Source organism: Colias philodice, chromosome 17 (assembly GCF_061535455.1).
Source record: "Colias philodice isolate Cphi_HAF_F1 chromosome 17, ilColPhil1 Martin Lab GWU primary, whole genome shotgun sequence".
NCBI lineage: Eukaryota > Metazoa > Arthropoda > Insecta > Lepidoptera > Pieridae > Colias > Colias philodice.
Window position 1 is genome coordinate 4,264,296 of NC_143102.1, and position 14,161 is coordinate 4,278,456.

Here is a 14,161-nt window from a genome sequence, read left to right on the forward strand (position 1 = left end):
ATGTACGGCATCTGTGTCATACTATTGCTATACTGCTTTTAATCCATTATTCCGCAACGCCGTACAAAAATCATGGGGACAAGGGGAAAAAATCGAGAGTTGTAATCCCCTCTCTTTCCCCACTCCAGGGGGTCATTTGACACAACACGAAATAAATTTATTTTTAAAGTATTTTATGCATAGATAATATTTTTTCATGTGCCGTACATTTTCGTTGGTTCAAAGGGGAAAAATCTGAAAAAGAAAAAATCCATATAACGAAATGTTTGCTTTATATTTTGATAATAAAATATAAATATACATTAATATTAAGAAGCTCGAGGTGGTTAATTATCACCTTGGAAAGTCGGAGTCAAGTGGAATGGACTCCGTTAAATTGATGAACTAATAAAAAAGCTATGAACGAAAAGATGTGAATTATATGCAATCAGCCCATGAATACAAGTAAAGTCACAAGCAAATGCTAGTATTATATACATATTCAAAATGTACAAGTAAAGCGCTTTCAAATGATACCAAACACGGCATATTTATCTTAACTTTATTTTTTTACTCTGTATGTTTTGTCCGCTAGAGGGCGCCACATTAGATTTTGTGAAACCCCTTATAGCCTTTAGCTAGCTGGTCGCTGGTTATCCAGTGAACAATTCAGACGCTTCTAATGATATGTCATTTGTCGAATTCTGATAAGTAGTTTAGAAGTTACGAGGGAATAGATGAACATACATACATGACCTGTCAAAACCATAACCCTCCTTTTGCTTCGTCGTAGTTGGGTAAAAATATGTTAATGCCGTACTGTATCAAATGGCCATAAAGCACCCTTAAAATTGTAGCTTTCGTCGCTTTCATCAGCCTAAAAGATGTGATCTGCACAAAAATGTACGGCATCGTTTTTTCCTAATTTATCTATGTTAATACTATTTAAAACAACGAATAAAGTGTAGAAAACTATTATATTTCATTAATCTACGATGTTTAAACTTTAACAAAATTTCTGGTTTTACATTTCTCTATAACTTTTTTTAGAACGGTTTCTTTTGAACGGCAATACTATACAACAATTGAATTTTACAATATCATGTTAAAAAAAAAGTTCCCGTACAGGGTCAAATGACCTTACAGCTCTTTATATCAAGAATTCGATGAAATTAAGATGATTATTGGTATACATTTAAAAGAACAATTATTTTTTGACGGCATTGCTTTTAATAGTACTTTTGAGTGCTAGATAATGTTTTGGAACCGAAGCCGTACTTAGTCAAATGACCCCCTGGAGTGGGGAAAGAGAGGGGATTGCAACTCTCGATTTTTTCCCCTTGTCCCCATGATTTTTGTACGGCGTTGCGGAATAATGGATTAAAAGCAGTATAGCAATAGTATGACACAGATGCCGTACATGGTCAAATGACCAAATTTACCCCCGGTAACTCTCGGAAATTAAATAAAAATTCCGACTTGGTGGACCAACATTTTTGTACGGCACTGAGCGGTTTCTTATTATTTTTAATGGATCTATCGATGGTTAAGAATGCCGTACAAAAATATATGACCAAAATTTACCGAGTCTACCTGTACTTTTCAATTCTCATCTGCACTTAGTTGGACAGCTTACAAGTGACGGCATAGTGATGAATCTTATTATTTTTTGCTCTTCTTTCGTTCTAGATATGTCCCGTGGTGGTTCATTTGACCCATATTTTTTTCATATGCGGGCTTGTAGTCTAATAACCCTATATTTATATCCAAGATCCAAGAATTTCTTTCAAGCGTGTGTCACTTTTCTAGGCTCAAATATGTAGTTCATTTTGATGGCATTAGCTAATCCATTTGAATATCGAAGCCTAAACAACTTTCCTTTTAAATGTCCCTTTTTAATAACAATTAAATAATCGCTAGGGCGTGTCACAGCAGCCTTGTGTCAGTTGCCGAGTTTCAACAGAGTCTTGTGTCAAGGAAAAGCCTACTTAGCGGTTTCCCTGGCCCTGAACAGACCTATGCGAAGTTGTTTTTTCGCGAATACTTCACAGTGCGTACTGAGGCTAAACTTCTGTTTCATTTCGTCAAAATAATAATTATTTGGTTGGATATAAAAACTTTACATAGAGGTTGCTTGTGGTGTGAGTTCTCATAAATTTGAAGAAATATTGATTGCACAGAAGTATAAATATAAATGTTGGTACTAAGGCGAGATTCAAATCTTGCATTATACATGCATCTGTAGGTACTGTATGATGTATCCTTATAATATTGAGATAGGTATATTTAGTTGGAAAACGACCTTATCACGTGAACCTTATTAACGTTTCGTTTAAATTATAAATTCTAGTATTTATGCCAAGCAAATGGAGGTCTTTTGAACGTACCTACCTCTTGTCAGTTGAAACTGCATTTTTGACCTTGGCCTGAGCAATTATATGAACATCTTCATGGCACACGTTTTAAAGATCAAAACAGACATTTTGTACATTTTTTTCTCGTGTGCATCATTTACTGTGAATAATAAATCGTTTCATATCTTATAATATATTACGTATAAAGTTCAATGTAGATAAAAGTGCAACAAAATGGTGATTGTATAATATGTTTGAGATGCTGTTTTATTTCATAAGCCTTCGATATAAGATGTTGCGGGTGGTCCGCATATTGCATTACTTGCGATGTCATTGCGAGCTATATGCGTATTGGTGTTTGTTACTTCGCCAAATACCAAGCTCACATATTAACGGAGTTTCTAGGTATAGATTAGAACGTATAAATATAAAGTTTTCATTTACGTTCAAGGTGTCGTTAAGTTACCTAAAAAGGCGTGCACGTGTCATAAAGGAATGAATCAATCAACACAATGAAACAGCTTTATAGGATGTCGACCAGCGCGGCGTGAACCTAACAATTTGATACAAAAAGTATAAACATTTATCATTGTGATGAATTCCTGGGATAGCATACGAGTGAGATGACAGTGAATCGGTTAGATGTTATGATATGAGTAATAGGTAATGTTTATGTAAGTTTGTACTGCGCCTGCGCCACTGGTAGCCGGGGGCCTTGACTGCAATGCGCGTACGCCGTAGCGTGTCAAGGGAGCGCTGCTTTCGCTGCCACGCCTGTAGGGAACCTACATAAACAGTCGAATGGTGACAACTATGGTATGGCTATACGAAATAAAAAAAGATAATGAATTTAAATAAAAATGCCTACTTTTTCAGGGATATTTAGTTGCTCTGAATATTAAATAATGCGGGTGTCTTAAAAATCGGTGAAAAAGTTATTCACTATATTCTCAATTGGCTTATGCGCATTATTCGTGTCCTCTATACCTACTAAGCACTAGAAATTTATTATCAGTCTCTCAGTGTATAATACGTAATCACAATAACTAGGTAAGTACTTATGCAACAACCTCACCTGAAATGTAAATCAGAAAAAAAAAGACATCAATCGATCCGTAAATTGAAAAGCGCAACGTGAATTCTAAATGTTCAGTTGCTAAAACGGTGGAAAAAAAAATTAAACGGGGAAATAAAACTTTGACAATGTGAAGGAGAAACTGGGTCATTGAGTGTTTGGCTGAACATTGGCGCACAATAGGTTATAACAACAGACCGAAGGTAAAAACAATTTAAACACGACCTCCGCGTCGGGGTATTATTGTGTGTAGGTTCAGTAGGCTTCGAACGCACTGCGTCGGGCAAAATGTCCATAATATGTTTGTGCATCGATACGCCACGTACGTGATTAGATGCAAAAAGATTTCACCTTGTGCACGTTGGTCGTTTTGTGGCTAATTGGCGCCTACTTACGGTGCAAACGGCATTTGCATAATGAGCCGTACGACGGTTTAATGGCAGAAATGTTGGGGAGCTCAATTAATTAACGAAAAACAAGTTATTGGCATATCACAAACTTTTAAAAATCTGATTTCTAAGTGGAGTATATTATGAGTACCTACTTTAGAAAATATTCAATCAGATACTTATTCTGTACTACTTGGACAAGATGGCTGATATACACGGACCAATAAAATGAAACTGTATTCATCAATTTTCATACTAAAAAAATAAATTATTTCGTAAAAAATAATTACGTTTCCGAAACTAGAACCAATCCCAGAAGCAAGAAGAAGTGTACGTAGTAAATGTAAAATTTATTGTGTAAATTGTTTAATACTAGCTTATTATTGGTATCAACATGTACTTTTTATCTCGGAAAAATCCTCCATTCCCATGAGAAATGGGAAAACTAGAACAAGAACATTTAACCGTAATTTTTTCTGATTTTTTTTCACGTAAAGTAACAAATTTCAATTTAAAAGGCTCGAATGATTGAGTCACATATTATTCGCCAGAACATCAACATCAGTCATCACATTATTAATTCATCGGTAAGTGGACGTAACGAGCAAAAAAATATACCCCATAGGTTTTCTACGTCTTGGTATTGGGCTTCAACGTCGGTAAATAACTCGTTTATTTACCGACGTTGAAGCCCAATACTATAAGATAATAGAGAAGTTAATAATTATAATTATTATCATCTTCATCATCATCATCACTAAGTCTATAGATGAATAGGATGTTATTAAATTTTCTATAGAAGTTTGGTCATGGGCACCAGCTATTTACATTCATTTTAAAGTGTTCATCTAAATCATAGTGATCAAGTAGTACCTAAGTGATAAGGTAGGTATTATTTAACATATACATATATGTGTTTCCAGAAAATTGGCCTGCGATGGTAATTTTAAAACAGCCCCTCAATTCTTGTCTGATTTTGGGTAAAACCAATGAAAGTGCTACAGGCTTGAATTATTCATGCACTTCGTACCTTAGTCGTTATGTGGCAATTCAATATATATGTATAAGGGACTGTATGTAGGAACTTCGTTTTCAAATTGAAAACATTCACTTCTGCTAAAACTTTTTTTGCCCCAAATAAACTTGCGGATTGAATGTTGTTTTTTATTTGGTAAAACATTTACATATCAATAATCTATAGAATATCATGAAAAATAAACCAAGTATGTACTTGGAACTGTATAAACATAAGACTATGATGAGCGACAAATTTAAGTTGTTGATATCAATTATTTGAATTTGTCTGATGAACGACAATTGCTTGCACTGGCCGATCCAGGTTAAGTCACAATCAAAATTCATTGTAACTTTCCCCTGCAACGGTTCACTATCAATATTGTTTTAAGATCTTGAATAATTTTACATATTATTAAGATTGTAAAATGTATTGCCCAATGCCCATGTTCAAAATTCATCCGAAAATGTAACAAAACTGGGCTGGCTATCTTCAATTCCATGCCAGTTGCTACAGAGTGAGGATCGTGTGATGGCGGTGTAAAAAAAGAAACTAAAAGTGAGCGATTGTTTCATTCGTTTTCTTTTGTGGTCGATGCAATACGTCTGGGCTGGAAACCGGTACCGCAGTGGTCGGATGAGCCTCGCGAGTATCGACCATAACGTAAACTTTACACGAAAATTACATTCTTTTGTGTATTTTCGTAGTTAAATACCATGCATTTGACTGCGACGAATGGCAAATCATTCATTTTATGAATAATTTTAACATAAAATCGATTATAGTCTGTCCACTATAAGAATTGCTTTTTGACAGCTCGACGGGTGATACCAGAAGTGATGTTCAAAAGATTATCGATTGTGATACCATTTCAATTATAAATTAAACATATTATCATAAATCGAATCAGGTACGTAAATAATAATTACAACGTAAACATACTAATAAGATATGTAATAATAAGACCACATATCTATGCATTGTATGTTAAAACTAAACTAAACTTTTTATTATTTATTGGTTTCTACTTTCTATCTTACAATTTGGTTGTCTTTACGTTTAAATTATATAACATAATAGAAGAGTTTTTCTGCATCGGATATATTTTACAGAGTATTTCTATCGATTATTATAATCTATCGAACCATCATTGAATAATTCTGTGTAGACATCACTAAGTGGGCGGGACCTGTCCATGAAGAACGATAATTATTTGTATGACATTTTAACATAGACAATACAATCCTTCATAGGCGTGAAGCTGTCAAAAAGCAAATAATATAGGACAGAGTATATTTATTTAGTAACGAGCGATAAGGAAATATGTCATGACACATTCGGGCTAAATATATATTAGGCAGAACGAAATAGACAGCATTAGCATCGAACCGTGCGAAATGCATATCATTGATAAAAAGAAGAGCAGACTAAAAAGCAGGGACAACTGTTTGAACGATACTAATAAATAATAGGCAACACAAAGGGCAAAGGATAAATGATGTGGTGTATGTGTGTCGAGCATGGGGCTGCAAGAGGGGTCAATGACACGCACCCCGACCCACGTTGGGCTAGATATATACAGGACGTGAGTCACTTCTGGGGGTAACCAGCTGCTGTGCACAAAAACCGCCCTCGGCTGCAATGTAAGCGCGCGTGTCCGTGCATACGTCTCTTTGTTATAGCTACTAATTAAATAAAAAACCAAACATTAATTTGATTAATTTTACAGATAATCTTATATCCACGTAAAAACAGTATATTTCGTGTAAATATTTCCATCAGTATTTCAATATCAGCTTTCTATTTATCATGAAACTTTTATGTTAACCATTTGGAAACAAAACTTTGTTGGCAGTTGGAGAACTAAAGTAACTGCATTGAAAGCCACGCAAGTAGGTATCGATATAATGTCGCGATTCAGTCTGAAACTTTGAATAACGTACGTAACAATGATTGTGATGCAGGGAGTGAAAGCGGCGGCATATGCCGGCCTCATTCGCTTTGTAAAGTGTGGATCTGTCGCCATATGGTTACTGCACTGGGTCACCCAAAATAATCAATACAGCCATAAAAGTATGTAATTTATGGGTTGGTCGATATTTAATGTTGCTACATACATTTCATGTTTAAATTGAATGGATTGTTTCTGTGTTGGATATTATTTTAAAGTAATTAAAGTGCATATTCAAGGAGGGATGATGAAATGCGGAGGATAATGTAGCTGTATCTTGTCAATGAGTGGTTTTCAAAGGGCGAGGAACTACAACAATCGGCCTTCACCTAGGGCTGGCTGGGCATCGATCCTACGCAGTTCTTGCCAGACGAGTATATTTATAACTATGGTTGAGAATGTGAAAATCCATTTACTCTGAAGGCACATGATCAAGGTAAAAAATATTAATGTATGAGCGGTTTCAATAAGGACATTGCTCTCGTCAACGTTCGATTTAAAGATCATTTGATATAATATTATACTATTACAACAATATAAATTTCGTCAGTTGCGTGACTCACGTCGTTAGCAACCAAAACTTTGAAGGCGGAAACTAGCTTAGCAGTGACGTAATAGGCTTTGTACTTAATCATTTATATGAAATCTTTGTGAGAACGATCGCATTCAAGGAGAAGGCAAACATTAGTAATGTCAAATCTATTTGTTACGAGTTCTCATGAGAAATGAATAGTTGTCTCGAGGCGTCAATAACCTCGTCGGTACGGATCGTGGAATTGCAATAAATACGACATCGGCGGCACTGGCCTGGTCAAGAGCCTTTCAAGGCCGGGAGGCGAGGCGGGGAGCGCCCCATATCTGTACCTGGGCTACTTTTGCTTTATTGCTCGCATTCCAACTGATTCTAAACAAAGTCCTAGGTCCTGCGTAAGATTACATGTTGGATCATTGGAAAGTGCTATGCTATGAGCCAAAATAATTGACTTGTGCGCATCAGTTTTTTCTGGCTTGTAAGTTAGGAACTGTTTTTTCAATGTTACAGACGGATGGGGAAGACAAGAGTCACGGTCACCAATTTCATCGAGATTACATGTGCTCAAGTTGCTGGTTTCATAACTTAGTCAGTCAAGGTCGCGAATTAATGGCTTTGTACTTGAAATGCTAACGTAACCAACTGGAAACTCATTGTAAATTGCTTCTCCAAGTAAAATCCTTGCAGACAACTTAATAGCACTATTATTCGCTTCCTCAAACGTCTTCACAGTAAATAATTGAACAATCAGCATAATTTTATAACTATGTCGATATCTATTGTGTTCGAATCGTACTTTATACACAACGAAGTATCTGATCGTAAGCAGGTAGCCCGAGTTGAAAAGGGACAGACGCATATCACTATAGGAATATAATAAAAGGATCCTCGGGCCACGGCAGGAAGTACGAAGCGGCGAACTCACCGCAGGTCGAGGAAACGGGCGGCCTTTGTTCTCCTTTCACAGGACATATTGTTTGTTGACAAATTCACAGCGACACAGATGACACTTCACAACAGAGGTGCAGGCACCATGCTCACAATGTAGGCGCGTGCGTCCGCGCACCTCGGACACTACCACCGGCGGCGAGAGAACGCGCGCACTGACGGTTCGGCGAGCGATACGCGGGCTACCTGCTTGGTGGTCGTTTCCGCGGTGAGGTGAAGCGGAGGTGCGCATCGTGCCGACCAGCCACACTACACTCCACGCGTGTTCCTCCGCCGTACATCTGTTGTGCTAACAAGTGCATTTGTTTCCTTTTGCTATCATATTATCTAGGGTCTGAAAATTGCACAGCTTTCTCCCACATCTATTATTATAATTGATTCCTTTGCACATAATTCATGTTCGAAAAAATGTCTTTTTTATAGCATATAAATAGTACAAAATTTATATCATATCATAAAATTTTACATTAGTTAAACGTTAATTAGTTATTTTACTTCAAGAATAGAAATTAGAATGTACAAAATAGCAATTTACTAACTAGTTAAATGAAAGTTACTCAGTAGGTAGTAATAGCTTTGATAATTGTTCTAAACCGACCAACTTCTGCCTAATTGCCGTAGAAAGGTTCAGGTAAATATGAAATTTCAAATAGAACCATTATTTTAAGTGGCAACGACCGATGTATTTACGGACTGATAGTAATAATATTGTGTAAAAATTGGTCAGTTAAAAGGGCAAGGAGAAACTTTTCCAACTTGACTTATAACTTTGTCCTAATTTACATGTAAATATTGTTTATTAAAATATGAGTCATTTTCGAAGGCTCGGCCAACTTTCACCATTGCTCGAATACAATTAACGAGTAAACGGTATGAATGACCCCGAATTAATGTGGTGTTTTCAACTTTTGAAAACAGTTGTCAAGTTTTCTTTCTTTTTCAAGGTAGACTTTTACTTTATGTTTGTCTTCATGTCAGTATTTTCACAGTTTATCCTGGCTGATAAGATTGCCCTATGATATAAAATATAGATAAAAATATAGCCTATGCAGTATGCAACTCTGTGAAAGAATTTGTTTTGAAAATTCTTTCACAGAGTTGGATAGGCTAAGGAGTAAGGACTAAGGAGCTTTTAAGTTAATTCAATAAAAACAAACAGACAAAACCAGCCTAGTTCATAAGCGAAGAAGGGTAGAAATTTCTTAGCTTGTTCTGGTGTTCATGACCATAACAATATTTTTGTAGCAGTCTGAAATGGCTATAAAATTACCTGACCACATTAAAATTAACTTCAAACATATAATGGGCTTTCTTGTAATCCACCAAGTACACCGTCACATGATCCTACATGGGTAATGAAAAAGTTGAACCCAAAAAGTTGCATTTGCCGCGGTCGTAACTTTGAAGTGCACAGGCACATTGTTGTAGCGTTGCGAGTGTTTCTCACTTCTCACTTTCTACTTATCCCACTTGCATAGGACACAAAACAGGACGAGATGAGTATTCCCGACGGAGCCTCAAACGACCCTCTTGTTTTTTTCCTTCAGCCGAAATATCATCGCCGCTTCGCTCCCCGTTGTTCTTAGAGTAATTTACTTTATTGTACACAAGACAGCGAGCGGGCGTTGTATTTCGTGTTTTCAAAGAGCAAATCTGCGCCAAAATGTCCGTAAACAAGTTCAGCGAAGGCGCTTCGAGTTAATACTTTTGAGAATAAAGGCATTTTATAGCTATCCCTTCATTTGAAGCGGTCGTTACAAAAATTTAAGTTTCTTTAGTCGCGCTAAAGAATAGAATTATACAAAATAGAGAACGACTTTTTCATAAACTGTAAAATCTGTAGGATTTAATAAAAATTCACTTAACGTTAAGGCGCTATTTCTGTGAACAATATTTCACAGAAAGCACTTTAAAAATAATCCAAACGAGGTAAATAAACAGTAGTTTAATTATTGAAATATGAAAGTTCATTTTAAATTGCAACATGAAAGTCCGTTTTATATTGCAATACTCGGCGATAGCAATTAAAATTTCGGTAAACATTTCCGCACTGAACATGGGTTTTGCTTATTACCTACTGATAAAGAAATTAACTTTAGTGAGCACTTCACACGATGCGCTGATATCAGAGCGTCTCGATATAATGTTTAAATAAAATACACATAGTAATTCATTTATTTTAATGTACCTAATTTATATTGCATCATAAAGATAAAAATTCAAGATAAATCTGAGCAAAATTTGTATTTTTTTAAGCTATTGTATAAGCTTTTATCTCAGACTTTGAGCGCGGCGACCGAATGTAAAAATTCCGTAACGAAAAAATCTAACACCCCCACTCCAACCGGCACCGCGGCAGTCCTCGAGTGCCACACGTACGTTTTTAATAAAAAGGAAGGCATATTTCGTAGCTGGCAATAAAATATATTATTATATAAATAAATAAACTTTGATGTGAATTTTACTAGAAATGTATAGGACGTATAAAATCCCAAGAACAGGTGCCATGTTATGTAGCTTTTAAAAATATTGTCAGATAAATAGTGTTTCATAAAAAATAAAGAAATGAACGAAAGATGACCTTAGATATTCATATTCACCATTATAAATTTAAACGTTGTTGAACTCGTACTATTTTTATTTTTTAGTTTTTGTAGTAGTTCTAGACGACAATTCTTTATCCTGACTGATTTGCAGGTTACAAATTAATAGCGAAGGATTTATTAGTAAAGACAAATCGTAATCATCATAATTGTCAGTCCGTATATATATATACATTTAAATGTGACTTATTATAGTTTAAATTATTGATCATAATTATGGTATCAACATTATTAAAATAACTGACTGGACAAGAAGCAACATACTATGTTATTATGTTTACGATTCGTATAAATTTAGTAATTTGTTTAAAAACACGTACGTATATATACTTTACGTGATATACCTACATACATATATACGGAAATGGAAAATAAATTTACTGAATTTCAAATACCACTGATTTTAACGAACCACATTATAGTCGGTTAAAAGAGCGATAAAATAATTATATGAACTGGTTACTCTCGATAATTTAATTTAAATTTTTAAATAAAATAAGTGCTCATAAATTAAATTAGGGTTTATTAAAATGTCTACATGTACATACCTATGTATGAGTTTACAATATAATAAAGAGCTGACCCGGCAAACGTTGTTCTGCAAGGATATCCTTGTCACTTAGTGCAGGTCCACACTGCGAGCCTAGCGCGGTTGCGACGGCGGGCGCGAAATATCAAACGTATGAAACGCGCCTTTGCGTCCACATTGAAATGACTATGGCGGAAGCCTAGTGCGACGGTAATGAGCGAGCCAGCGCGCGTAGTTTTCAAACTCTCCTATCCGCGCGTTCTGGCCACACTACAGGCCTAGTCAGCAAGCGACCCAATGCGCGGACGGCGGGGGTATCAAACCAGTTCGGTCTTGTCGCTCGACTTCTTATATTATATCCTTTATTGTTTTTCGTAAAATAGCGGTAAATACTTAATTGTTTAAGTGAAACTTCTTTATTTATAATTGCGATTCAATCTAAAACACTTATATACACCACAGTAATTTTGTAGGGTATAATCTCAATTCTTCATATAAGATTCACCCGTTATTCCTCTGTTTTATTTATTTCGTGTACAACTTCTATAATGATCTCATCTCAAAATCGGACTGTCCAGTAAAAATAGCAAATCGTCCAAAGTTTGCAACACCCGAAAAACGTCGAACCGCTACTTGAGCTCGCGCGTCGGTGTGGCCACCGCGAGCGCCCGCTCGTCGCGCCCGCCTAGGCCGCCGCCACCGCGCATTCAGTGTGGACGCACACTTTTCATAGTCATTTCAATGTGGACGCAAAGGCGCGTTTCATACGTTTGATATTTCGCGCCCGCCGTCGCAACCGCGCTAGGCTCGCAGTGTGGACCTGCACTTAGGGTTATGAATTAGGTTATTATGATGGATTCTCAGACCAACATAAAAATCATCAAAATCGGTTAGCCGTTTCCGATGAGTATGGCAACTAGCACTGTGAATTGAGATACGAAAATTTTACACAAGAGATATAAACGTATAGATAAACATTTTTAAAATAGTTTTATTTTAAAGCCTTGAACATGAAACTGTCTATAAGATCAATCAAAACATATGATACGATGATCGCTGAACTAATATCATGTAAACAAATTAGACAATAGTATAATAGATTCTCGGATAGCTAGACGTATTTAAAAGCTAAATGCACGCGAAACCGCCATTAGGAAATGGGCGCTGCCGCAACCAACATACGATAACGATTTCGCCAGGCAGCCGCACTGAATGGGGAAAATTGCGCTTTTCAGCAATATGAAAGCCAGCTATGCTTACAAAATTCCTCCTAGATAAAAAAAGCGTATAAATTTTTGGGGGCGCCGCTTCTTTGATATTAAGTATATGCGTCCGTAAGCCGCAATAGAATCCGCCGAAATTAAAAAGCTCCTCTCGTAATGAAAGATTTTAAAATGTTTGTATCGAATTTTTTATTATTCTACTTATGTCCTTACCGTCAGTAATTAACCACCGCAGTCAAGTACAAAAATAGACAATTCGAACCAGACTTCTTTCGGAGAGCAGAATTGGAACAACAAAGCAAGTTATGATTAATTATAATATTAGATTGACCCAATACTTCTTATATTAAGAATAAGAGTAAGAGGTCGAGGTGAAACCTTGATTATGTGGTCGAGTAGGCTTACCAGCTTAGATGTCAAATGCTATTTAAAAAGTTGACTGTGTTTCAAGTAAATTAGATTTCCCTTGCGCAATGCAATCCTGCTATTATGTCCTTAAAAGGTTTAACTAGTTATGAATGTAAAATTCGTTACTAATTGCTGTTGATCGACGTATTATTTATAATGCAATATTCAATATTGCCAAAATGTGTTACTACCTACGATTTTCATGTTCTCAATCAAAATTTGAACACGTTGTCTGATTAAGAAAATTCAACATCAAAACTTACGACCATCAGTCTTTTCCTCATGCTTTGTTTTTAAATTAGATATTGGTATGTTATTTCACACTAGCTTTCCGCCTGCGGCTTCGCCCGCGTTTTCAAAGAAAAACCCGCATAGTTCCCGTTCCCGTGGATTCCGGGATAAAACCTAGCCTATGTTACTCGTGGATAATGTAGCTTTCGAATGGTGAAAGAATTTTTAAAATCGGTCCAGTAGTTTATGAGCCTATTCATTACAATCAAACAAACAAACAAACAAACAAACAAACAAAGTTTTCCTCTTTATAATATTAGTGTAGATGAATATCAAAAGCATACGTTTTCATTTGAGCATTTTGCTTGCTCTCATAGTATAGAGTGTAGCTGTAGGTGTGAAAACGCTTGCCAACCTACAATTAAAAACTCGCCATTTATTACACCTGCACCGGACCGTATAACTATGACACAAATTGGAACAAAAGTAGTAGCTACGTTATTACTGTGTAAACAAAGGAGACGCGACTCGAGAGCGGCGCGAGCGGTCCAAGTGGGGCAGGCATTGTGGCTAGAACAAGGAAGAGGAAGCGTCGCGAAGGCCTAGCGACAATACCCAAATATCCCTTAACAACACTCCGTTCAATGCTTCTTGGTTATGTTTATACGGAGCGGCGATTTCGTAAATTGTACTTCGAGTCATTTCTACATAGTTAGTTAACTGCAAAATTTTAATTATGTTATACTCGTTGGTTATACCTATGATAGAAATTTAATTAAAGAAATGAATTGGATTTAAACAGAGAGATAAAGAAGCATTATAAAATGTTTGAACCAAAATAATAGAAGAACTTCAATTTGCGTCCACCTACCCGTAAATAATCTCACTGTAAATAATTCAACAGTAGCTTACAAAACGAATTCT

The 14,161-nt window shown here is 36.1% G+C and overlaps 1 protein-coding gene across 6 annotated transcripts in view; it reads right to left on the reverse strand.

The window, feature by feature from the left end:
* The window catches only part of gus (splA/ryanodine receptor domain and SOCS box containing gustavus), a 70,403-nt gene that overhangs the window by 11,403 nt on the left and 44,839 nt on the right, over positions 1–14,161 (reverse strand). Inside the window, exon 1 of one of the 6 annotated variants that reach the window (XM_089706160.1) lies at positions 8,221–8,459. The exons of the other annotated variants lie outside the window; for them this stretch is intronic. Within the exon in view, the coding sequence (XP_089562286.1) occupies positions 8,221–8,267 (47 nt within the window). The 5' untranslated portion in view covers positions 8,268–8,459. Of the gene's footprint in view, positions 1–8,220; positions 8,460–14,161 lie in introns of those variants that run through there. 6 annotated transcript variants of the gene reach the window in all.